Source organism: Heloderma suspectum, chromosome 4 (assembly GCF_057233095.1).
Source record: "Heloderma suspectum isolate Gila_16-S chromosome 4, 16-S_ref, whole genome shotgun sequence".
Taxonomy (NCBI): Eukaryota; Metazoa; Chordata; class Lepidosauria; order Squamata; family Helodermatidae; genus Heloderma; species Heloderma suspectum.
Window position 1 is genome coordinate 223264611 of NC_139461.1, and position 27187 is coordinate 223291797.

The 27187-nt window shown below is 43.5% G+C and overlaps 1 protein-coding gene across 1 annotated transcript in view; it reads left to right on the plus strand.

Moving 5' to 3' along the window:
* Positions 1–26470, plus strand: part of C8B (complement C8 beta chain) — a 45168-nt gene extending 18698 nt beyond the window's left edge. Inside the window, exons 6-13 of the mRNA XM_084852397.1 lie at positions 1454–1586; positions 2680–2877; positions 6334–6574; positions 12241–12369; positions 15444–15607; positions 17235–17388; positions 21566–21634; positions 25241–26470. Coding sequence (XP_084708523.1) covers positions 1454–1586; positions 2680–2877; positions 6334–6574; positions 12241–12369; positions 15444–15607; positions 17235–17388; positions 21566–21634; positions 25241–25386 — 1234 coding nt within the window. The 3' untranslated portion in view covers positions 25387–26470. The remainder of the gene's footprint in view (positions 1–1453; positions 1587–2679; positions 2878–6333; positions 6575–12240; positions 12370–15443; positions 15608–17234; positions 17389–21565; positions 21635–25240) is intronic.
* Positions 26471–27187: the final 717 nt, after the last annotated feature.

The following is a 27187-nucleotide window of genomic DNA, read 5'->3' on the forward strand; positions in this document are numbered from 1 at the left end:
TAAAAGCTTGCAATGACAGAGCATGGCGGACCTCCAATGGCATCTTGTTCCAAAGATGTGGGGCCACTGCAGAGAAGGCCCTCTCATGTGTGGTCACCAACATAACTGCTCTCACAGGTGGGCAGATAAGAAGGGCCTCTCTTTCTGATCTTAAAGTGTGGGCAGGCTGATATGGGTGAAGGCAGACCTTCAAGTAACTTGGTCCCAAACCATTGAAGGCTTTAAAGGTCAAAACCAGCACTTTAAATTGGGCTCAGAAACACACTGGTAACCAGCACAGCTGGTGCAGTATAGGCATTATGTGATCAAATCGCCTCACCCTCACCAATACTTAGGTGGCTGCATTCTGCACCAGCTGAATTTTCTGAACCGTCGTCAAAGGCAGCCCTATGTACAGCGCATTGCAGTAGTCCAGGCTGGATATGACTAGTGTGTGGATAACTGAGGCAAGATCCGTCCTCTCCAGATAGGGCTGCAGCTGGTGTACCAGCCTAAGCTGGCAAAATGCACTCCTGGACACTGCAGCCACCTGGGCTTCCCCAGTTAGCTCAGAGTCCAGGAAAGCTCCCAGACTGCACACCTGGTCTTTTTTTTTGGGGGGGGGGGTGCAACCCTGTCTAAGACCAGTTGTAAACCTCCATCTGAAGTAGCTGGTTTCCCAACCCACAGTACTTCCATCTTGTCTGGATTAAGTTTCAGCTTGTTCACCCTCATCCATCCCAAAACAGCCTCAAGAGTTCCTCAGCCTCCCTAGGATGTGCAGATGGAAATGAGAGGTAGAGCTGAGTATCATCCGCATACTAATGACATTTCAGCCCAAACCTCCTGATAGCATAATGTCTGCGACTGGTCTCAAACTACTTAAATTAAGTGTGTATGCTGAAGCCAGTTTAGATATGCTGAAGTGAATGAGATTAAGGGCAGATGCACACATGACTTTTTCCCCCTGTGACCATAAAGTGTTTTTGCCCCTGTGAGCCCAAACAAGGATGTGACCGCAGAACACCTGATAGCTAGCTTTTGATCGAGCAACACAATTAAGTCTCAGGGTACCTACTTATCACAGCTGCAGGCAGCCAGGGTCATTTGCATAGGCCCAGTTGCTCAGCTGCTACGGGTTCTAAGAGAACCATAGGCAGGCTTTTTCACTCAGTGTATCAGTCTGGGGGATATGCAAGAAATTGTGAACAGTATTTAGTGGTGTGTGTTCTTTTAAAATACACGGTATTGCAGCTTTTTGCTATCTAATGTACCAAAGAATAGTTTGCTAATCCATTATTTAGTTAGAGCCCAGACAGTGTTTTCCTAGCTGGGGTAAAAGACAGAATGCTCTGACTGCAAAACTAAAGTTTGTAGCCACAACAAACAAGAAAAAGAAAGATATAATTTACTTTGTGTAGAATTAATAACTAACGTGTAAACATAATGACTTCATCATGTTCCTTCTTCCCAGATTAAATATATTCACCAACAACCTGGAAGGATTGGTTCTTGACCATAAATATTATGCTGGAGCATGTTCTCCACAGTATATTGCGGACACTGGTTTTAGAAAACCATACAATGTAGAAAGCTATTTGGGAGAGGTATGTATCAAACAGCTGTTTGTGCAGTTAAAATTCATGACATTGTTGATACATCGTATCATATAATGTGAAAATGCTGTTCAACCAGACATTTTTATTTAACCCTTATGTATTTTATATAGATTCCACTTCTCTTGGGCATTCTTAACCCCCCCCCCCCGTGTGTGTGTGTGAGAGAGAGAGAGAGAGCGAGAGAGCGCGATGGGAGAAGACCTGTTCACAGACAGTGGGTTGGATATAAATATGCACTTCTATGAATGGAAGGGCTAATTCTTTTCATGGAGGGAACTGGGATGCAATGGAAGCTTCCCACTGGAGGAAGGGGTCAGAACAGCAATTTTCACTGAGTCCTACCTCCCATGCCGTTCTGGAGGGTCCTCCAACCCTACACAGCATCTTTTTCAGGGAGCTGCAGTGGGAAGGAGCAAACAGCAAAAATGGCTGCACTTACCTCTTTCTCCAGAGTGAGTGGAATTCTGCTGAGCACAACTCTGGATCCAACCCAACATCAGTTATTGTCTCATTGCTCCTTCATAGGGAAGATTTTTTTTAGTTCCAGCAAATCCATTAAGGACTCAGTTTTATATGAACAAGCAATATGTATTTCTGAAATATCTGTATTATTGAGACAATTAATATTTTTGCACAAAATCATATGCATCATGAGTGAAACATGTGTGCATGAGGACAACTCCTTATGTATACAAAAACTATAATACAGTGGATTCATTAGTAAGACCCACATGTACAGAAATACCCGAAGCCTTTACTTAAAGAAAAGAATTGGTAATATTGAATAAATTGGCATGCAACAAAAATCCATCAAAATTCAACTGGAACTAGAATTTCAGCAGGTTTCACCCATGTGTAATTTTAAATTACTGCAGAGAAGATACGTTTTGTTCAATTTTGAGACAGTATTTAAATTGTTTACCTAGGCTTCACGCATAACACTCATGACGGTGATGATGATGATATAGTATTTAGCCAACCACACGTTGCTTTTCATCTTCAAACATACCCCTGTTCCCTCCTAAACATCAGGCATGAAATTAGGATACAAAATGTCTGCTTATTCTTGCATTTTGTTTAGACCAGAGGAAAATATGAATTTACACTGAATGAATATGAATCCTATTCAAGTTTTGAAGAGAATGTCTCCAAGGCAAAAATGAAACAGAAAAGCTTCAGCATTGGAATATCAATACCGAATTTATTTGAGTTTAATTACAGTCAGAATGACAACAGGTACAAGAAGTTCATTCGGAGGATAAAACGATTTTCTTCAACGGTAAACATGCTTCCGCTTAATTCTAGGCTTATTTTAGGGAGAAAATGTGTTGCACAGAAACTCTTAAGTCTATCACACTTGAATCAAAGTATAAATTTGTAGAAAACTGTAGTTCTTTTGAAATTAAGACCAGCAAGTGCCTTTGCTTAAATGTATACACATCCCATGAAGGGCAAACAACCCCAAACCATATACAGAAATCAGTTTCTACAGTCCTGTCTCCCTTTCTGGATCAGGTCTTTAAAATATGCTGCCTGAAGAGGAAAGAACTTACATCAAGTATCTAGGGACGTATGTGCCATAGCACATGGGGAGGGGCATAGTTCAGTGACAGAGCACATGCTGTGCATACAAAAGGGCTCAGGTTCAATCCCTGACATCTCCAGAAAAGACACAAAAAGACTCCTGTCTGAAACCCTGGACAGCCACTGCCAGCAGCAGACAGAACTGAGCTGAATGGATCAATGGCCTGAGTGCAAGTAGCTTCTTATGGTCATATGTGCGGTGCTTTTGCGCCAGGCATACACTGGCTAATATAGGCCTACTTCATTTGTGGCCCACCAAGTCAAATGCGTTGCGGCAATACCTCTTCCCCCTGATTCTGCAGACCCCGGCCACAAAAAGAGAAGTTTAATTGTGGCTCTTGGGGGTAGGAATGGGGGAGAAATTAGTTTGGTTCACATTTTAATTTGAACTTATCTAATATGCGCCTTTAAACCAATACTCAATCCAAAACTCAGTTATCCTTTGAAATTTGCATTTCTCTGAATTCTGCAACAGAGTCCTCACAGAATGCATATAAAATGTGTGTATTAAGAGGAAGTGCTCACAAAAATGCATACATCTGTGAAAATAGCATTAAAATGTGTTGTGTTAGGAAAACTGCATACAAAAAGTGTAAATTAGGCAAAAGCATGTGCAGTGATGCATACATGAGGAGAAATACACACCAAACTGTGTCCAAAGTTATATGCAATTTTTTTAAAAAAAATGTAGCAACAATTGAACTGAATCTAAGAATTTAAGATAGGAAAATAAGAAAGAGAGAGATTCATCCATCCCTTCTGGTGCTATACATGGCTTGTTGGCTGCGTTTAGCTTATGGACACAAAAAGGCCCTGGTGAATCAGACCAAATGCACATCAACTCCAGAATTCTGTTTCCAGCTGGTCAACCAGATGTGTCCAAGAATATTCCAAGCAAGGCATGAAGGCAGCAACTCTGCCTCTTGTCCCCAGCATGTGATATGCTGCCTCCGGATTTCAAGAATCCATTTAGCTACTGTAACTGATAACTATTGATAGCTCTGTACATTATTCATTTGCCTGTTTTCAAAAGCTGTTGCCACATCTTGTGTAGGTGAACTGTGGAAGTTTCTGTGTTGAGTGACAAAGTAGTTATTTCTCTTCTGATCCTACTGCCAATCAGATTCAGGCCCTGAATACTGTTATCAGTAAGCTTTATCATTACCTGTACCAAACACAAATCTCAGTCATAATGTGTGTGTGTATCCTGAACTAGGTCCAACGGAACCCATCCCAACTGAACACACCGTTCTTCTCCAGTCTGGATTAGTCTGTCATGTCACCTTTTCCCTCTAAACTGAAATCACCAAATACTTTAGCCTCATATGGAAGATGATCCAAACCCTTGCTCATTTTGGTAGCCTTTTTCTCTACCATTTCAAGTGCTATGATGTCCTTTTTGAGATGAGGCAGCTAGAATATTACAAATATGGCTGCCATTGATTGGTATAAAGTCATGATGGCAGGATTATTTCCAGTCCCTTCTCGAATAATTCTAAGCTATTTTTGAATCCTGAGAATTGAAACTTGAAGGAAATTCATGGAAGATGACTTCCCCATACCCTCCTGTGTGCTATAGCCACGCGTGCCTCTGAAAAGTGTCTCTGAAGAGTTAGAGTACCCTTTTGAATGATTTGAGATGGGATGGAGGGGATGCTGAGTGGAATTGGCCAAAATGGGCATAACCGCCACACCACAGTGGCAAAAGAACAAGTAAAAACAAACCACCACACAACAAACGCCACAAATGTGATTGTGGTTCCTAATCCCATAGAGGATTGTAACCAGGGTCACTGAAATGTGGATATGCCCGCACAGCAGACCTTCCTGTCAACAGGTTGAGGTTGGAGATGGAGAGGGATGGGGTGTGGCAAACATCTCCATCTGCCCTCCACAATTACAGTTCCACAACACATCCATAGGGTTAATGGTTATGTATGCATGTATAGGGAAGGAACTGAGATGGATGTCTGTGTGGGAATGCATGCAAAAAAGATCTGGATGGATTGTCTGGGTAGATGTGCACAGTTGTATGAAAGAATGCCCTGCAGATTGTGTGGTAAGAATTTGAGGGAAAGACTCCATGTCCCACCATCCACTACTGCTTTTCCAAAAGTACCATCTGAGATGGCTGCCTTCCTGTCCTTGGAATTTCCAGGGGGATGTCAGTATGAACATAAAACGCCATGCTAATGTTAGACTGGTGAAATAAGACAGGTGCTGTCAGTTCAGAATATGGCAACAGAAGCAAAGAAACCAAGCTATTCAACTGCAGGGCAGCCATGACAGTAATATATAATGAAAACTGCTTGCAGGCCTTCCCTAGTTTAATTATAGACTGAAACAAGCCATTTCACCTTGGGAAAGCTGAAGTATCCACTGAATTCTTTATTCAGGAGAGCAGTGCACATTGCATGAAACACTTGCAGTATCACTGTAGTAGGGTTATACTGATCCATATAGGATTTCATTCAATGCAAAGCACAGCTGTACTTAAAAATTGGGATTGGATTTCTGCATTTAAAATATTCTCTTTTTTCAGCTCCCAGATTATATGATCAGAATAAACTGCACGTTCTTTATCATCACTGACATAAAAAATTAAAGTTAAGGAAGACTGTTGCAATATGTTTGAATGGGGAGGAGGGGGATACACAATCAATTTTTCACCAAGTGCAATAGGATGTTTAGTGTTGTTTTTTTATTCAGAGCTGAAATGAATAGTGCTTTTCAAATTCCCAGATCAAACCTAAAGATTAATTTCTGTGTGAAACCATGTAACTATTTTTGGCTCAGCCAAACACGAGTCTGGATATCTCTGGAGCAAGTTCAGTAGGCTTTTGTGTCAGGTTATGTTTTTCTCCTATGATTCGTAACCATATACAAATATTACATGTAGCATGTGTATACTATATAGCGCCTTTGTGAGAAATCTATTTTTATTGTTTGAAAGATAAGGTAAAACTACCTTGTGCTGTATGTTTAACTCACATTGACTTTGGGTGTCAACTATGTTTTACATACACTTATTCATGTATTTCCAGCAACACAAATCTATAGATACTGTGTGCATATAAGGGGTGTGTAATCCTAAAGGCGAGCACTTCGCAAAGATTCCTGGCTCTCACTTGATGCATTTGTTTTAATGCAGTCTAGCAGATTTCTCCATGCACATGCAGAACTGGAAGTTGCCCAGTATAAACTGAAGACTCGAGACTTGATGCTTCACTATGAGTTCTTCCAGAGACTTCTTCACTTGCCTATAGAATACAGCTATGGAGAATATCGAGATCTCTACAGAGACTATGGAACACATTACATCACTGAAGCAACCCTTGGTGGCACTTATGAATATACTTTGGTCATGAATAGTGAAGAGCTTCAGAAGGCAGGTATGTGGACAAAGATAGCTGCAGATGATCCAGATGATTTTAGCCTGAGGTGGAACAATGTGCTATCAAGTACTTGATAGCTCACAAATGCTATATTTGAGGCAAACAATAGGTAACTGGTTAATTCCTTTTCCACTGCAACAAGATATTTGGGTTGATTAAATTATCTGGATGCTAACTGTTGGGCTCTTGCAAATACATCACTGTTAATATTTCGTTTTATTATATACCACCCACACATCTAAAATAAAACAATTAAATTGTAAAAACAAAAAGCCAATTGTAATACCAGAAGGATCCCACAAGTTGGGAGTGACAACTTTCCTGAATACCCAACAAAGCAGGCCTCTGTCAGCAGCACTTGTCCTCAGGAGGTTCTCTCCTGTAGATCTTAATAACTTAATAACTGGACCAGTTCATAATGAGACAGGCATCTTAGATGGCTATTTAGGCCTTAAAGGTTAAAAACAACACCTTGAATTGAGCCTGGAAAACAACTGGCAAGCAGGTCTTTCAATATGACCTCAATACTGTGCACCAGCTAGTAGCCTAACTGCTGCATTTTGAACCAATTGAAGGTTCTGGGCATTCTTCAAGGGTGCTATGTGTGATGTCACCAAGGCATGGATAACTGCTGCCAAATCAGACTGACCCAGAAAAGGTAGAAGTTGGCACACTAAATGTAATTGTGCAAATACACTCCCTGCCAATAGCCACCACAAGCAGATCCAGGAACAGGCGGAATAGTGGCTGCCATTTTATGTGAAACAAATGACACCAAATCCTCAAGGCCTAAACAATTGGCTACTGTGCCACAATAAATTTGCATTGGGTGCCATGGCAATGTGTTGTTCTTATTGTTTAGACTAGGATTTAATTCTGTGGATGAAATGGGCTAAATGATTACAATGTAACCAGATCTTTTGATCTTTCATACTCAGCCAGAGGGACAAGGGAGGTATTATTTAAGGTAGGGATGTGAAACCTTGACCCTAATAGTGCCATTCCTTTTTGTTTCTGTAAGCATCCAGACTCTGGAAGCAGTAAATAACTTACTGGGATGATTCCCCCATCTGACATTGCTCTTACGGCTTGATGGATGGTGCTTTCGCAAGGGCTTGTGTTTGTTGTGTAGAGCAAAGAGAGATTTGGGCTGTTAATCAATAGCTTCAGTCTCTTGTTTACCGATTGGCAAAGGGAACTTGACAAAAGGTTTGTAGAAGGACTTACTGGACTCCTCTGTATAACACACAATGACTGGGATTCAAAATACTTCTGTGCATGAAACATTTCTGTGCTTGCTGATTTCTTTACTTCTGGTGGCAGCCCCTCACATCTCATGAGGTTGACCAACCTTTGGGGGAACTTCTCAGGGCCTGTGGGAGCTGCTGCTGAGGTGGGGAAAACCTGGAAAACTCCTGTTCATGCACAGAACACAGCATACAGTGCTTTTGATCTCTGTCAATCTGTTCCTTCATTTATTCCATAGCAAGAAGGCAGGGCGTTCCGGTATCTCTCCATCTCAATCTATATGTGCTCTTAGATGCTGAGCCAGAATAGTGTTATTTGTTTTAAACCCACAGAGGGAAATAGGCTACAACAATGGGGGCTGGTGGCTCGGATGTCAGTGGGGTGGTGAATCCACTCTGCGTTTCAGCCGGAACCAGTCAGGACTCTAAAGGAGCTCTCCAAGGTGCTTCACACCTTGTATAGCTTGCTCCTTTAGAGTTCTGACTGAAATGCAGAGTGGATTCACTGCTCCACTGACTCCAAGCCACCAGGTTCCCCTAGGATACAATGAATAGCTTTGGGCAGTATTCCTCCTAGAGATGTAAAATTTCTGGAAATTTTGAAGCCATGGGTGGGGGGAACCGTTTTGGAGGGGCAAAACAGAATTTTTGGGGAAACATTGAAAAATAAGTAATTCTCTCTTTTTAGCACTCTTTACAGACCTAAAGCCATGCTGCTGCTTTAGGACAGCCTTCCCCAACCTGGTGCCCTCCAGATATGTTGGACCAGCTCCTATCAGCCTCAGGCAGGATGGCCAATTGTCAGGAATGCTGGCCATTGTAGCCCAAAACATCTGGAGGGCACCAGGTTGAGGAAAGCCACTTTAGGAACGCAAAGCAGCCTTTATGCTCCTAAAGTTATAATATGTATAACTTGGTTTGCTCATAAAATTATCATTTTTCCTAATTCTTCTAGTTTTTTTTCTGGGCCTTTATATCTCTAATTCTGCTTATGGTAATTGGTCATATGTTCATATGCAAGTGGAACCTGCAACAAAAAGTTGCAGTATGGACTGCTCTTGTTCAGTGTCCCAACCAATCTGCCATGCTTTCTTCCAGGATACTCCATCCTCTTCCCCTCTCCCTTGATTTTCTCCTCCCTGCAGAAAATCAATATTCTGTGGCTACTGAGCATGCTCAGTCCTCATTGGGTTGTTTTGGCTTTGTTTTTGTTTTGTTTTGTTTTGTTTCTGCCCCATTAGGATGTTTTTTCTCAAGATTCTTTGCACATCCACAAGCCTTAGGTGGTGCCTCTGTCTTGTTTGCAGGTGGTGCCATTGCCTATGTCAATAGGCACTCAGTTTGTTATTATTAATCTACATGATATTCATTACTGTCATTAGTGAGGCCTTATTACTCCACCAAGAAAACAATTCTGGTATAGCTAAAGTCTTTCCCTGAGAAAGAGGATCCATCTAGCTATTTTCTTTGTTGATGCAACACAGAGAATCAAATCCAAGCATACACTGCATTAATTTTGAGGGTATTGCCACAATAGCTACAATTAATAGATAGGATAAATCGTTTGTATTTGTTTTACTGTGCTTTCCTTTTAAAGTGCTTTAGAAATAATAGAGATGAAGCAGCTGCAGAGAAAGCTGAACGCTTTGATTTCAGGGCAAGAGTTTCTCCAGTTGAAACTGATATGACTTAAAATGCTTTGGCTGGATCATGCACATTTGTCATGGAAAAAAATAGTTATGAGCAAATCACTACAAATTACCGCAGTGTTTTACTAGTTCACAAATACGGCCACTGATGTTGAGTTTAAATGATGACCTTCCTCTCAAGGAGCATGTGGTCAACATAAGGTCTAAATTAGATGAGGCAACATTGGAAATCTGTTCTTGGATGTACCACATCTTTCCATTTCTTTTATAAGCAAACCACTGGGAGCCCAAACAGGATCAGGACCACAGTGCTAAGAGAAGGGAGGGAGAATCCTTTCTCCCCCCACCATGTTTTAATCTAAATCAGGTCTCCCAAAATTCTATTTGCCCCATATATTTACACTGGAGAAAATGGCATAGGGGTAGGGTTGACACCCCAGTGCCACAGCCCCGAACTAGTTCCCCTACATTACTGTTTAAAATCAATTGAAAGAGACCAAAGAATAGAGGGAGGGATAAGGCAGGGGTGGGGAACTGCTGGTCCATGGCTGGATGCAACCCATCCTGGATCTGGCCTGTGATCTCCCTTCCTCAGCCCCGAAACCATGTGGCTATTAGGCTGGGGCGGGGGGAATCACAGGAAAGGGACCTTTTATTCTACATCTAATTGCCAAGTGGGGGAGGCATTTTCATGGAAATCACAGCTGGGAAAAAGGGTTAACCCTCCCCTACTGTGCACTGAAACCCCCTGCACTGAGGCGGGGGGGGGGCATGGGGATGTCTCTTCACGTGAATGGAGCTGCTTTTTGTCAGCCCAATTGCTGCAAGGTCTAAATCCCTCCCTATGCACTGCCACCCCCTGAAGATCTCCCATGGCTTTTAAAATTGGTGCCAAAGGGAGTGACTTCTTATTCCTCTGTAAAAATTGCCATGTGGGGAGTTTACTCCTCAAGAAATACAGCCTTTGGGGCCAGGGCGGCGGCAATGATTGGCCCTCCAGTAAGGAATTAACTGAGCTTGATCAGATATCCATACTGTCCTGGACTAACCAGAAAACATTCATACTTTCCAAATGTACTTATAAATTACACATATTTTTAATCTAAAGGAAGTCACTGCTTTTTCATAAAAAAAAATACATTTTAAAAAGTCACCTCCCATTATATGGGTGAAAATCACCCCTGAGTTTTCAGGGCTTTCCCTTGGGATGTACGGATTGTGTAAAATCCATTCCATCTGTGTTTTGCAAGTTGTCAGGTGCCTTTCATTCTGTTGTTCACCTGTCAATGGAATTGGATGTTTTTCGTTTCCAAATTTGCGCAAATTCACACATGCAGAAATATGCAAAAAAAAAATCACCAAATGTGTATTTTCATACTTCAGCCTATGGGGAAAATGCAGATATTCATCTGGGTTTTTAATTTTTTTTCGCATATTTTTGTACGATGAAATTTGTGCAAAATTGCCAAAGGTTAGAAAAATGGTCCGCAAGTCTACAGAATCCACCCAACGGGGAAAGCTGGTCTGCTGCAGAATCTGCAGGTTGGAGTCATAAAAATCTGACCTCATTTGGTTCCATTGAGGATTTCTCTGACATCCCTAGTTTCCCCTGGCCCCAGCCACAATGTCCACACATTAGGTGTGGATGGCTGCTGGGGGAAAGCCTACATATGGAGACTGCCCCCAAGAGGTCAGATGTATGTGTTCCTAGTCTTCCCCTGGTGTGCACATTGGGGCCCAGGGAAGCTGCATGACCTTGGAGGACTGGGGCATCAGTTCAGCCCCACAGCCTCTTTAATTGTGGGATGACCTTTCAAATATATAACATGGGATGGAGAGTTTCACTCTCTTGAACATCATGGCTAGAATTGAGTCTGAGATTCCCCCCACCTTCATGAGAGGAAAGCACTTCCATCCATGCAAGAGGCTCACTGATACAATGATGATAAGAACATAAGAACAGCCATGCTGGAACAGACCAAGGGTCCATCTAGTCCAGCATTTTGATCACACAGTGGCCAACCAGCTACCCATGAGAAACCCACAAGCAGTGTACATAGGCATACTACCTCTAATACTGGATGTACCATGTAGCCATCAGGACTAGTAACCACTGATAGCCTTCTCCCCCAGGAATTTGTCTAACCCCCTTTTAAAGCCATCCAAAGTGGTGGGCATCACTGTGTCTCGTAGTACCAAATTCCATAGTTTGAACATGCATTGTGTGAAGAAGTACTTCCTTTTATCTGTCCTGAATCTCCCACCGATCTCTTTCAGGAGATGAGCCTGGGTTCTAGTATTATGAGAGAGGGAGAAAAATGGCTCCCTATCCACTTTCTTCACGCCATGCATAACTTTGTAGACCTCTATCATGTCTCCCCTTATCCTCCTTTTTTGCAAGCTAAACAATCCCAGCTGTTGTAACCTTCCCTCACCATGATGAAAAATATTTGTATATCTCCCTTCATTATGAAATCACAGGGCAGAATACAAGATGGAATAAAACAACAATTAAAATAAAATACAAAGATAAAAGCAACAGAAAAGAAAACCTACAAAGTTAGGTATGAAAATCAGCAAATGCCTAGGTATACAGATAGGTTTTCAACAGGCACTTAAACAGCAATTGTCAGTCTCATGTCAGATGGTGCGTGTATGTGCAGGGCTGCATTATGAGTGGAAATGGCATTCTTCATACTATGGAAACCTTGAATTCAAGCCTGTGTTTCTTTTAATAAATATTTGTTCTTTCCCCCCCCCCCCCAAGGTTATTCTTTGAATGATGTCCGGTCTTGTACACAGAAAGGACTTAAAGTTGGTTTAACTATTTATAATGTTCATGTATCAGCTGGCATAACAGTTGCGGGTTGTGCTGCCGTTTTAAATGAAATTGGAGGTAAGCATCAAGTCATGTGAAAAATGCTTCAGTGGTTAGCTTTATAAATTTCATTGATAAAACACTTTTTTGGAAAAGAGAAGAATTTCACTAAAGGTGATTTAAATTAAGCTTTCAGGAAATGTAATTGTTGATAAGATATTAATTGTAAAGTTATAGTTTTGTAAAATGTAATGTAATGTTGAAATCTACTAATCTAAATTCCAGAAAATGAGAATGAACTACTGTAATTTTAAAATACTCATTATGACAATAGAAAATAGGGAAAATCACAATTCCTTCATATATCCTTTGTTAAAAAATTATGAAAATAATTCAAAAGAAGGAAGGAAGTCAGAAAGATTACCATTAATGGTTTACCAACAAACTAAATGAATAAGTTTAGAGCAATATGGCTGATCCTTGACATGATTATAATAACATGATAATGAACAAGGCCTAAAGGAACTAAGGCTGCAATCTTATGCACACTTACCTGAGAGTAAGCCTCAGTTAATATAATGGGGTTTACTTCTGAGTAGCCATGTATAAGATGGCTTATAGAAACCTTATAGAAGGTTTCAACCCTTTGGGCTCCATCATATCATTTATCATCTAACGGAGCAATCCTATGGCCACTAGCCAACAGCTAGATGGCCATAGGATACGTCAGTTTCTGGGAAACTACCTCGGAGTCCATGCTTCGAGGACAGTTCCTGGAGAACCGACCTTCCCCTCCCCCCCGCACTGCCTCGCAGCCAGCTTGGAATGGCCCCACGCTCCGCGCTCGGAAGAGGAGCACAGAGTGGTGAAAGTGGGGCATTCCAGGGTGGGGAGGGCGGAAATGCCAGTACAACACATCCTATGTATCATCAGACAGCTGCTTCCCTGCTCCACCTTCCTGTGGCTAGACAGCCGAAATCAGCTGTCTAGCCGCAAATGCAGGGCAGCTGAAGCGTGAAGAGGATGATCCTCTCCGCGCTTCTCCTGCCCTCCAATGGATAGGTGGTCACCTCCAAGTTTGGAGGCGGCCACCTATCCCCATAGGATTGTGCCCTAATAGTACAATCCTATACATGCTTGCTCTGAAGAGCCTCGTGTGGCGCAGAGTGGTAGGCGTCAGTATTTCAACCGAAACTCTCCCCACGACCTGAGTTGATCCCAGCGGAAGCTGGGTTTCAGGTAGCTGGCTCAGGTTGACTCAGCCCTCCATCCTTCCGAGGTCAGTAAAATGAGTACCCAGCTTGCTGGGGGAAAGGTAGTCACGACTGGGGAAGGCAATGGCAAACCACCCCGCTACAGTCTGCCATAAAAACTCCAGCGAAAGCAGCGTCCCTCTAGGAGTCAGCAATGACTCGGTGCTTGCACAGGAGGAACCTTTCCTTTCCATACATGCTTGCTCAGAAGTAAGGCCCATTGAGATTAATGGGACATACCCCCTGGTAAGTGTGTGTAGAATTTCAACCTTATTGTTGTTAATGTGGATGAACAATGGACATTCTGGGCAGAGCAGATTTTACATTTGTATTACAAAGCCAATTGAAGTGAGAAACTCCTGTGTGAAATAAACATCCTAAGAACTAGGGACTGTAAATAGAGGAAAACCTGCTAGAAGTTTACTATTTTCCAGTGCTGCTTAAATCATCAAAAGGCTATGGGCATATTTCTGTAGGCAAATTTCCCCCCTGAATATTATAATGTCAGGTACATCTAGTTCAAGCAGAGGGTTCCTCTCTCCTCTTTAAGTGGCAAGGAAACTTTGTTTGCAAAGCAGCCCCTAAAAACACATGATCAAAAGGTGATTCTTCCTTTTGCTTTTCAAATGTTGCCTTTCTGTATGATCTCTTCTAAATACTCCCCGAGTACTAAATAAATGTAGTAGCTCTGATCTTCATCATCTGATTACTCATCATATTGGAATGTATTGCTGACTCACTAAGGTGACTGATTCACACATACTGTACATGGACATCATTTCATAACTGCAGCATCAAATGATGACTTGCTTGAACGAATGGGCCATCTCAGGCATCACATCTCATATTGCTTCTCATCAGCACAAATGCCATGCTGTTCAGTGGAATCAGTTCACACATTTAGCCCCCAGTGATTCAATAAAGAAATCAGTGGACTAAGTGCATATGTAACCCTATATTGTTATCCTATATATGTGTGGGGCTGCAGTGGGGAGAAGAATCATCTTCGTGCAAACCAGGCCTTTGTGCACCTCACATACATGTAATAGATATCAGTTTTGTACAGGGACTTGGCATGTGTAGGCTCAAATCTCAGAATCTGTATGCTCCCATTTTGTGGTGTACATATTGTGCAATGCCTAGCTATGCAGATTGTGACCTATGTGTACCAGGCCCTTATCCAAACATACCAGTAGCAGTGCATGGACATCAGGCATACTGAAGCACTGGGGCTGGCTGCTGTAGTCATGACCACATGTGCATGCACACACTCACACACACAATTATACCAACAGCTGTTTAAGATTTTTTAATCATTCCAATGACTTGCAGCTCAATGTATAAGTTGCGTCTCTTGCATTTAAGTGTCCGTACTGCATTTATGTTGCCTCTATTGCATTTTAGGTGACCTGCAACACTGCAATGTGACAGTGTGCCCACCCCGTGAGAGATGTGCTGCTGTTCACAGCTCTAGACAGCCTGGACTAGGAGTTCTGCAGTGTTGTTCAGGCCTCGGATGTGTGTGTGTGTGTATTCAGAAGTAAGGAAGGGATGAAGAACACCTTCGCCCTCACAACCCTAGACTTTCCCTTGCTGTGTTATATAGTGCTAGAAGTCTGCCAGTTCAAAACTTGAGCATCTTATAGCTAGCTATATAATGGATAAAGGCACAGGTTCTGGAGAGTGGGAAAGGGAAAAGATATCCCTTTTCCTTTCCTCTACTTCGGAAACATCTTGAGCTCATTGCTTGAGAAAATAATGGCATTCTGTCTGTGGTGTTATGTATGCAAGTGATCCATTCAACCATTGCTTGATGTGATGTTAGAGATATCAAATGGTACACATGCATGTGTAAACCCATACAGAATTTGAACAGATGTCTTGTCAATCTCTCTACAGAGGTCACATCAGAAAAGAAATTTGTGGAGGATTTTATTGGTCTTGTTCGTGGAGGGGCAAGTGAACATATTACAACTCTTGCTAACAAAGACCTACCAACTGCAGAACTGATGCAAGAGTGGGGAGATGCTGTGCAGTACAACCCTGAAATCATCCGGATGAAGGTTGCATAAATCACACTGTACAAAGTTGTATTAAGCAACTGCAAGGCTATTGGAACAGAGCTTGGGAAAAACTGCTAAAATTTTAGAATATGGCTTTCAGGTTTGGATTTGGGTGTAAAGTTTTGAATGGAAACAAGATGAGAAAATAATCTCTTGACTAGTTTATTGAAAGCAAGAGGACATGATATATTACATTTCATGTCCGCTTCTAAGGCTTGGATCCAGATCAGCCAGTGTGGTGTGGTGGCTAGAGTGTTGGACTGGGAGTCAGGAGATCCGGGTTCTAGTCCCCACTTGGCTCTGGAAGCTCACTGGGTGACTTTGGGCCAGTCACAGACTCTCAGCCCAACCCACCTCACAGGGTTGTTGTTGTGAGGATAAAATGGAGGAGGAGGAGGGGGACTAGGTACTCCGCCTTGGGTTCCTTAAGGAGAAAAAAGGCAGGATATAAATGTAATAAATACATAAATACATAAAAACCGCCAGTGGAAGCCACAAATCCTCTCATGGGGATCAGGGGATCCTATTCAATGGGGTGGGCTGTTGTGCAGGGTGCTGAGCAGGAAGGGGATAATTGCCCCAAAGTTAGGAGGCACTTTCTCTGACTGAGAAATCGGTTCATGGAAGATGCCTCTACTCACTTTTTGGCAATGTCCCCATTCTTTTTGACAGAATGTCCACCCCATTCAGGATGGTCCTCCACCCCTCAGGAGAGGCTTCTCAGGGAGTTTCCAGGGGCAATGGGAACAAGAATTTCCTCCCTTCTGCTGGTACTCCTCTGCTGGTACTTCCTCTGACTCCCTTCTGCTGGTTTAAAGGCTTAGACCAGGGGTGGACAACTTGTGCCCAGCCATTCTCCGCTGTTGGAGGACAGAGCTGTGTATGCAACATGACCTGTCCCTGCCCCCCTAAACTAGCCTACTGCTTTAGGTGTAGTGAAGGATGCTATCCCATTATGTGTTGAAGTAAGATTCAATTGCCAATCCAGTCAGCTTCTGTATGGACCAGGGAGGTGATGCCATCTTCTTCTTTGCCTCAGGCAGTAAAATGTCTTGGGTTGGCTCTGTTTATGCTCAAAAGATCCTGTGTTCAATCCCTGGCTTCTTCTGTTAGGGCTGGGAAAGATCCCTGTCTGAAAATCCTTGAGAGCCACAGTCAGTCTTTGTAAACAATACTGAGGTGAACTGACCCAGTACAACATGACCAGCCAGAGTATAGGTTCTGTACAGGTTGAGTATGGGTTGACATTGAATCATGAGTTTTGAATTGTGGGTTGCTGTGTTGTGTGAACCCAACTACATGATCAAACCATGTTCGGTTAACCACAAACAACCCAGAGTTCACAACTGAACAACAAACCATGGGTTCTCTTCATGGGTTGTTTGTGGTTAACAAAACATGGTTTGTTAGCATGGCTGACTTCACACATCACAACAACCCGCAATTCAAAACTCGTGATTAAATGACAACAACCCATGCTCAACCCATACTCTGGGTTGTTGTGTTGTGTGAACGATCTGAGTGTAAGCCAGCTTCCTACATCTGATCTGTCTTACTCAGGAATATACGTATCTGTGATTTTACACAGAATATATTACCAGCCTTTTCTCCTTGTTCCCCACTATAGGTGGAGCCGCTTTATCAATTAGTGACTGCAGCCACCTTTGCAAATGCAAATTCCCTGAAGCAAAATATGAGGCGCGCTCTGGCTGAATTCCAGCAGGAAACCGACAGCTGCCGTTGTGCCCAATGCCAGGGCAATGGAAGCCCTTTTATGGAAGGTAAGATCTGGCCTCTCTCCTTTCTTGCCAGATGTCTGTGATCACACAAGTGTGTGGCTTGCCCTGACTCTCCTCCGTTCCCTATTATTCCCATTAAATATTCTGAAGAAAATATAATAAGATGAGAGATCCATTGAAATGTCACTATTGTTTCGTGGGCAGCACAGCAAGATAAGGGACTGCACCACTTTGGCAAGTAGAATGTCATCTTAATCATTTACATTTAAGAAAGCTTTTCCAACTCAATTATGCATAAAACACAAAGTTGCAATCTGCCTAAAATCTCTTTCGGAAATAGCTTTGCTAAGCTTTGCAAGCTGACTAGCTCTCTGGCCATTAATTAGTGTTTCTCCCAGCTCTTGGAAGAGGAAATGCCATCTGCAACTGCTGAAGATGGTTATCATTATCATCACCAGAGATTCTGCATTGGGCGCATTTCCCTGTTCCCAGTTTGGGCTGCTCTTGCTTTGAAAATGACCCTGGCTTAACTGCCTAGGGGAGAAATCATTTTTAATTGTAATAAAATGTGTAGTTTGGACATATGAAGTTGACTTAAGGGCCAAAGCAGACGCTCTGTAAATATGTAGTGTGCAGCTCCATCTCCGGTTTTCCTTTAGTTCATTACAGGCGCACACAGCCAGGACACAGAGAAATAGGATCCCATTGACACCAGGCTAGACCATTATCAGACCATTGGTACATCAAGCCCAGTGGTATCCATGCTTATTGTAAGCAGCTGTCCATGGTCTCAGTGCAAAGGCAAAGAGATATAGGAAGGAGGGATGTACGGATCATGAAAAACCAGTCCCGTCTGTTTTGCAGATTGTCGGGTATCTTTCGTTCCATCGTCTACCCATCCACAGAATTGGATATTTTTTTTGTTTCTGAAATGCACACGTGCAAAATTGCGCAAATTTCCCCCAGATGTGCATTTTCATGCTTTAGCCTATGGGGGAAATGCACATTTTTGGATGGGTTCTTTTTAAATTTTACGTTTTTTTCTACAACAAAACTCGTGCAAAATTCAGGAAAGTCAGAAAAGTGGTTGCAAGTCCACAAAATCCGCCTGATGGGGGAAAAGCCAGTCTGCTGCAGAATCCATGGGTCGGATTCATGAAGATCCAAACCCATTTGGTTCTGTTGTGGATTTCCAACATCCCTAATAGGAAGCTGCCTTATACCAGGTCAGACTGTCTGTCTACCTTGCCCAGTCCTGTCCACTCTGACTAGCAGTGGCTCTCCAAGGTCTTCCACATCACCTGCTGAGATCCCTTTTCACTGGAGATGCTGCACTTGCACCTGGGACCTTCTTCATTGCAAAGCCTGGGCTCTGTCACTGGACTCCAGTGCCTCCACATTACTGCCGCCTATCCTATCCATCTTTAGCTGGAGGTGCTAGGGATGGAATGGATGCAAAGGCTTTGTTGATGGGCAGGTTGTTCTTCTTTAAGCGAAGATATATAGGACATGGACTTCATAATGGAAACTCATCACAGGTTAGAGCGGCAAAATCTCTAGTGAGTTGGGCTTGCTAAGGGTATGACCATCTAGGAGATTCCCATACTTCCTGTGTGTGTTTTACTCAGAGCCAGCCCACCCATGAAACAGGATGAGGAGCCCATATCAAGTGGGGGAGCTGGAGGAGTGGCAAATTGTGCCACTCCCCCCTGGCCCTGCCCTGTTAGGAGGGCCTGCTGGTGCCACTGCCACTGCCCCGCCACCTCCGCCAGGTGCTCTAGAGAGCCTCATCAGCTGATTTCCTGCAAGAAATTTGCCACAACAAGAGGGTGGCCGGGGTGGGGTGGGGTGGGCAGATGCAGCTGGAAGAAGCATCTGCAGGGCTCTCATGAGAACTCAGCTGAACTCCTGTGAGACCCAGGATTAGTTTGTGTCTATGGAGGGCCGCTTCTTCTGGATGCGCGTTTCTCCATAGAACTGGCGTGGTGGCAAAGGTAAGGGGGCACAGTATGGTGGGAGGATTGGGTGGGGCGTGATGTAGTGGTGGCAGGGGTGGAAGGGGCATGAGGCAGCAGTGGGGAGGAAGGGCAGAACGTGGTGGGAGGAAGGGACACAAGGAGGTAGCAGCGGAGGGGGAGGACATGAGGAGGAGGCGGTGTCGCATGTTCTCCAGCTTCAGGCAGCAAGGGAGCTTGTGCCGGGCTGGTTTGAAGTGGACAACCATACACAAAAAGAGCAGTGCTGCTTAAAGACACACTCTGTGTGTACACTACTGCTTTCTCCTTATGGTCTCGCTATTTTTCATTTCCATTTTATTGGTAGGCAGGGAGTACGTGTAGACTCTGCTGGCTTCATATAATTTGCTGGCTTCGTATCAGCTTGGTGTGCTAACTGAGCATGCCAGAGACCTGCAGCAGCTTCCTTGCACACGTGTCCTCCTAAATTACTTTCTACAAGTCCTACAAGAGCTTTTGACACACTGAATCCTGATGCCTCCTGCTCTGTCTGTGGTGTGGGGCCGGCCCTACCATTAAGCAGAATGAGGCGGTCACCTCAGGCAGCATATTTGGGGTGTCAGGAAATGGCAGCTAATGGTTATTTATTTACTTTGTTGTCATTGCATTTTTACTCCCAGGGATGGGGGGAGGTATTTGTGGGATTTTCTGCCTCATGTGCTAAAATAATATGCCTGGCCATGGATACAATGCACATTGGTGTGAACACATGGGTGGGTGGCCCCATTTCCTGCTCTGCTTCAGGCAGCAAAATGTCTTGGGGCAGCCCTTCTGTGGAGCTTTATAGATGGGATTGATGTATTATCCTCTTATGCATGTGGTAGATGCAGCTTCAGGATAGGAATGTATGTCCCGCCCACTGCCTTCATTCTAAGAATGCTATGAAATTATACCTCCCACAAAGCTGTTGCTGTTTGTACTGGACCTGCTAAGTTTCATGATCCTCAAAATATATCCAGATATCCTGGAAGTCTGGCCTTTACGTGTCCATAGGTTTTCTAGATCAGACCTGCACACATTGAATACAGCCATGTATTGTGGCTTGCCAGATGCTTGGCCAATCTTGCCCCACCCACCCCTGCTTTTGCATCCCCAAGCAGACAGCAAAAACGAGGGATTTACCAAGCCCTTGGTAGGTTACCATGACTGGTTGGTTGGCTGTATTTGGCGTGGTGGGTCACAGGTTCTGCAGTCCTGCTCTAGATAAATGAAGCCATACATAGCTTTAGCATTGTGTTGAGCTAGAGATACAAGTGAGGGGCACTCCCAGTTAAAATCACTTTGTACAAGTACAATCTCAGCTTTCCTGTATTGTGACAGCTATGTGTTTGGGGAGGGCATGGGGAAATAGATGATCTAGTGCTGGAAGTGCTTTCTATCTCCTCTATGTGATAAATATTTTCAGCACTTCTTAATTGCAACTGCAGATGTCCACCTTCAACATGATTAGACCATTTTTAATTGTGTTTTAATGTACTCATTTGATTATTGTTTTGATCAGCTTTTCTTTATGATTGTAAGCCACCTTTTTACTTGGTAGAAAGGCAGGGTGCAAATCAAATAAATAAATAAATAAATAAATAAATAATAAACTGGGGAGAAGATGTGGGTGCTCTTGCAAGCCCGGCCCTCAATATCCCCATATACCTAGCTACTCTAAAGATGTTTGTGTGTCTAGCTCGGGGGAGGGCCACAAGTTGCTCACCCTCGGCTTAGCTGAATGTAGAGTTGGGTGAACCTGTCCATTTCACTTCCTCACATATTGATTTTTTTAAAAAATCTGAAGTTCTTTCTCTCCCAGATATGAAGAACTTAGTGAATTTTGGAAAATTCTTATCAAAAACAAACTGAAATGGAATGCGCACCCATCTGCACCGGGCAAATTCAACAAGTACTGGAAATTCTCACCCATCCCTAGCTGAATATGCTTGCAAAGCTTCCCACATTCAAGAACTCTGCCTTATCAGGGCTACTAATCATGGGAGCTTTGTTATCCACTTACAAACCCCTTTTGGCACTCAATGCACAAAGGTTTTTAAAGTAGCCAGTCATGTCGGGATGCTACCGGTAGGGCTTGCGTGCATGTCCATATCCCTTCCCTGGTTTAGGTCTACTCCTGTTGCAGGTGAACACCTCCATAGACCTTATGTGCCTGTGAACATGGGTTCAGAAGTATTACTGACTCTGTCTACTATGCCTTTCAGGGACTCGCTGTGAGTGCCTTTGTCCCCTAGGGCATCAGGGTCTTGCCTGTGAGGACACACTAAGAACAGGTAAGAGAGATCAGGAAAAGAAATACTTTTTGAGAACAGCAAACACAATTAAAAGAAAGTGACCACTGAAAGGTTGCAGTTAATTTTTGTGTACTGCCCATCCATCTTTTGCTACACTTCTAAGAAGCTTTGTTGGAGCTAATCCAGTTGGAATGCTTTCCCTTCCACTTTGACATGTGCTACACAAATCTTGCACTCTCCTGGAACCATGTATCCCTAGTCTATTTGGCCTTTCCTAGTATCCCTAGTATCCCTATCCCCATATCCGTAGTATCCCTATATCCTATGGAATGTATCCTAGGGATATGTATCCCTATATCCCCATATCCCTGGTATCCGTAATATCCCTATCCCTAGTCTGTTTGGCCTTCCCTAGTATCGCTAGTCTGTTCAGCCGTCTGTTTGGCCTAGTCTGTTTGGCCAGGTATCCCTAGTCTGTTTGGCCTTCCCCCTTCCCTCTACATTTAAACATGGGCATAGGTACTGAATTTACCTCTCCAGTGGTAGTTTAGAAGAGTCTTCTCAAAACTCTGCTCCATCATTGGTTCTGCTCTATCATGTGATGAAAAGCCAGACTCTCCCCTCAAACAGTTTCAGTCATACCACCATTTTTCTGGAATAACGAAAGGAACTGATCTCACCTGCATTTGTCTTACTGAAGGCAAGCCATGCTTGAAAACATGTGTAGCGCTGGCACAAAGCCACTCCTTGAGTTCATGGGGATATTTTTTAAGATCCTATGAATTGGGGGTAGACAACATGGTGCCTGCAGGCACCAATGTGCCTCTGGACACCTTTCTTGGGGCCTGCGAGGATACCCTACTAGGGATGGGCGAACGAGGGATGTTTGAGATTGCTTGCATTCTCCGAATATTGCCTCTCCACTTGTCTCATCCTTGATGCCTGTTTGCATTGGCGATCGCTGCTTGCTCTGCAAGAACAGGGAAATTACACTAGTCAAGCAGTGACTGAATGTGAAAATTGAGCAGCTTTCCTCCATAGACTAAAGCAGGGCTGATTCAGTGTACAGGGGAAATTGGCACAGACTGGGAAATTTGTGAAAAACTGAGCTGGGAAGGTTGCGCAAATCGAATGCAAGCACCTGTCTGGCAATTTGCAAAGGTTTTTTTTTTGGCAGACGTGTGCTCGCAGTTGCGTTCAGGGCTTCAAACAGGGCATGCTGACATGTTTTATGAGCAAAATGAATATTGCATACATCCCTATGCCCTCCCCATCCACTTTAAAAACAATTATTGGCAGCTGGGATTGCTTCAAAGCAAAGTGAGGGCCTCCAGCCTCTGCCATCTTCATTTCCCATGAAGGCCTCTGAGCCACACATGGGCAGCTGCAGGCCGATGCGTTCCTCCAAAGTGCCAGCAACCAAGGAAAAGAAGGGGGAAAGAACAATGGTCCCTTGTCACATCTATCTGGTAAGCTGGGCGGGTGGTCTAAAGAGAGCAGGGGGATTAGGAAGGGCAGAAGTAAGCCAGCTGGAGTGCAGGCAGGCAGGGAAAGCCAGCAAGAAGCCATGGGGAGGTAGAGCAACATGAAGCCAGCAGGGGCTGGGAGCAGCCTGGGGGGTTGGGAAGAGTTGTATGGCTGTCCATCTGGAGCTGAATATGTGTGGGAAAGTGAGAGGTAGAGGGAAAGGTTTTAGGGGGATTTTGGAAGGATCCTGAAAGAGAACAAGTGTGCTTGCAGTGAGAAGGAGAAGGGGGGGGGGTATTTATGTATGCATGTATGTATGTATCCTCATTTCACATGCCAGCAAGGTTATGCTCAAAATCCTACAAGCTAGACTTCAGCAGTATGTGAACCAAGAACTACTGGAAGCTGGGTTTTGAAGAGGCAGAGGAACTAGAGATCAAATCGCCAACATTCGCTGGATCATGGAGAAAGCAAGAGAATTCCAGAAAAACGTCTATTTCTGCTTCATTGACTACGCTAAAGCCTTTGATTGTGTGGATCACAACAAACTGTGGCAAATTCTTAAAGAGATGGGAGTACCAGACCACTTTACCTGTCTCCTGAGAAACCTGTACGAGGGTCAAGAAGCAACAGTAAGAACCAGACATGGAACAACCGAGTGGTTCAAAATTGGGAAAGGAGTACGACAAGGCTGTATATTGTTGCCCTGCTTATTTAACTTATATGCAGAGTACAACATGAGAAACGCTGGGTTGGATGAACAGGTCGGAATTAAGATTGCTGGGAGAATTATCAACAACCTCAGAAATGTAGACGATACCACCCTAATGGCAGAAAGCGAAGAGGATCTAAAGAGCCTCTTGTTGGGGGTGAAAGTGGAGAGTGCAAAAGCTGGTTTGAAACTCAACATTAAAAAAATGAAGATCATGGCATCTGGCCCCATCACTTCCTGGCATATAGAAGGGGAAGAAATGGAAGCAGTGACAGATTTTATTTTCTTCGGCTCCAAGATCACTGCAGACGGTGACTGTAGCCATGAAATTAAAAGACGCTTGCTCCTTGGGAGGAAAGCTATGGCAAACCTTGACAACATAGTAAGAAGCAGAGACATCACCTTGCCAACAAAGTTCCGTATAATCAAAGCTATAGTTTTCCCAGTAGCAACGTATGGCTATGAGAGCTGGACTATAAGGAAGGCCAAGCGCTGAAGAATTGATGCTTTCCAACTGTGGTGCTGGAGAAGCCTCTTACGAGTCCCCTGGACTGCAAGGAGGTCAAATCAGTCCATCCTAAAGGAAATCAACCCTGACTGCTCATTGGAAGGACAGATACTGAAGCTAAAGCTCAAATATTTTGGCCACCTAATGCGAAGAGAAAACTCACTAGAAAAGACCCTGATGCTGGGAAAGATTGAAGGCAAAAGGAGAAGGGGACGGCAGAGGATGAGATGGCTAGATAGCATCACCAATGCAATGAATATGAACTTGAGCACACTCCGGGAGAGAGCGGAGGACAGGAAGGCCTGGCGTGCTATGGTCCATGGAGTCACGAACAGTCGGACACGACTTAACGACTGAACAACAATAACAATGTATGTATGCATGCATGCATGCACGATGGATACATGGAGTGGATGCGTGCGTGTGTGTAAAAAAGAGAGGGGGAGAGCACATATCTATGCATGGTGAGCAGGGGTGAGAGTGTATCTGTGTGGTGATCCAGAATGAGAGAGAAAAAGAGATAAGGGGTAATGAATTGGCAGGGGTTGAGGGAGAGGAAGAGCTTGCCTTTTATGAAATAGGTTACTATTGGCACTGAAAACTGTGGGTTCAGAAGAGTTGTTCACGTATTGGTGTCCAGACCCCACCTCTGCCTTGTACTCAGTCTTTTGGGCAGGTTGTTTTTCCTTTGTGACTAGCCAGGCCTCCCATGGCAGCCATTTTGTGGTGATGCTCAAGACAGTTTCTCAAATTGCCAGCTGTGTCTACAGGCCCAATAAGGCTGTGTAGAATAGTTCTGTTCTTGCTTAAATCAAATGTTATATGCCTGTGGCTTTGCAGCAGGTTATTAATATCTGTGGACCAGAAAGGATTCACTGAAAGTAGAACTGGGACTGGGCCATTGTTTGATTCTTCAGTACTATTATGGTCCCCCTGATTTTATTTCTCATTATTATAGGTGTTGCTATAGATGGGAACTGGAGCTGTTGGTCCAGCTGGGCTGCAAGTTCTGGAGGACAACGGACAAGAAGGCGGGAATGTAACAATCCTGCTGCCCAAAATGGTGGCACGCCATGCTCAGGGCTAAATGTTGAAACTGCTTAGTCAAATAATTGAAAAGTTATTTGGAAGAGACGTATAAAGGCATTTTCATAATATTATAGGGGCCATATGTGCAGTAATTCCAAGACAAATTTCCCCATGTTATTTAGGTGATCAGTAAATACTTAAAGTGGCTGTGGCATAATCTAGACTCCTCTCTCAGGCATGGAGACTCTGATAAACGTATGGACAAATGCTTCCCAGTTTATTCATTGGGTGAAGGGGATCAACTCAGTTCCTGAATCACATTGCATGAGCAGTCCTGCAGCCCCCTTGTGCAGGAAATGTGTGTGCATATTTGAGTGAATATGATCTTTTGGATATCAGTTCTATGAAAAGCATAATCAACACATACATATTCTGGATATACAAACATACTTGAACTACTTGACACAGGTTTTTGTGTGTGTTTGTTTTTTGCATACATACTTTGTAATACTACTGGTCACACCGCCCTCCTGCTGTTAAAAGACACCACTTTTTCAGAGTAAAATAAAGCAAAATCTAGTTTATTATTTGGCTGACTCAAATCTATTATTTGCTCTCTGTGTCTAAAAATATATATACTTTTCCTCACTGTGCGTTCCTATGCATGTTTATACAAAAGTAAGACCCATCGTATTCTATGGAGCTTACTCCCAAGAAAGTGTGCATAGGATTGCAGCATAATAGCCACCGTAGGGTGCTTCATTCTGTTGAGATACATGGGATAAATATAAGCTTAAACCTCAATCATAGCAGCCTCATCAAATGTGAAGCTTGAATCTGAGGTGGTGGTGATTTACCCAGTTTCCCATTTACTGCATCAAACATAAATGGTTTAACCAATTAGAGAGCACCTTCAAGGGGAATAAGTGAATTGTGAAGTACTCTCAAATACCTCTGTGACACGACACCCAATAATTTTAAAGTGGTGTAATAATGACATGCTTATTCATTTGATGGTTTCCCACTGTAGATTACTTTGTAGAAGGGATATATTCCCAGGCATCCTGGAACTTAACGTCAAAATGAAACGAAATAAGTGTGTACATTTCATGGTCAAATCTTCTTAATCTGCCCAAATAGAGATTAACCATTATCCTGTACATTGAGTATATCTTGCATCTTTACTGTGACCATTCGCGAAGGAGAATAGGGCTCCTATTATGTACTTTTAATCAGGGTTTTGACAGGTGCAGGTAGGTGATCCTACAGGCATCAAGTGCTCCACCTGTTGAATTTGTTTATGTCTCTGTTGTGGAAGTGGCAACCCAGAGAAGCTAATGCAGATATCTTACCAGCAGCAGTGTGGGAATTGCTTCCCAATGGCTTCTTCCCACACCACTCTGGGAATATGAGGATCTCAGTCAGAACCACACAGATACGGCCCATTATATGGATCTCAGTCAGAACCACACAGACACGGCCCATTATATGGATCTCAGTCAGAACCACACAGACACGGCCCATTATATGGTTCCTTACCATCCCAATATTGCCTTCTCTTCTGGCTTCTGAGGAATTCGTTCCATGCTACCAGCAGTAACTACCAGTCATTAGCCCTGTTGAAACGAGTGGGATGAAAACACCCAATTAAGCACTGAGAAGGTATTTGGTTGGGGTGCAGCCAGACGGTTGGCTGACTGTAGTTACAGAGAGCATGCCGTTTTGCTTATTACCAGTCCATTTGTGGGGAAAAAATTCAATGTGCCGGTTATGGCCTACAAAGCCCTACACAACTCAGAACTGGGTTATTTGCACTACCATTCAAGCCTTCTGCATTTTAAGATCTTCAGGACAGGCTCTCTTTCTGTCCCACTAA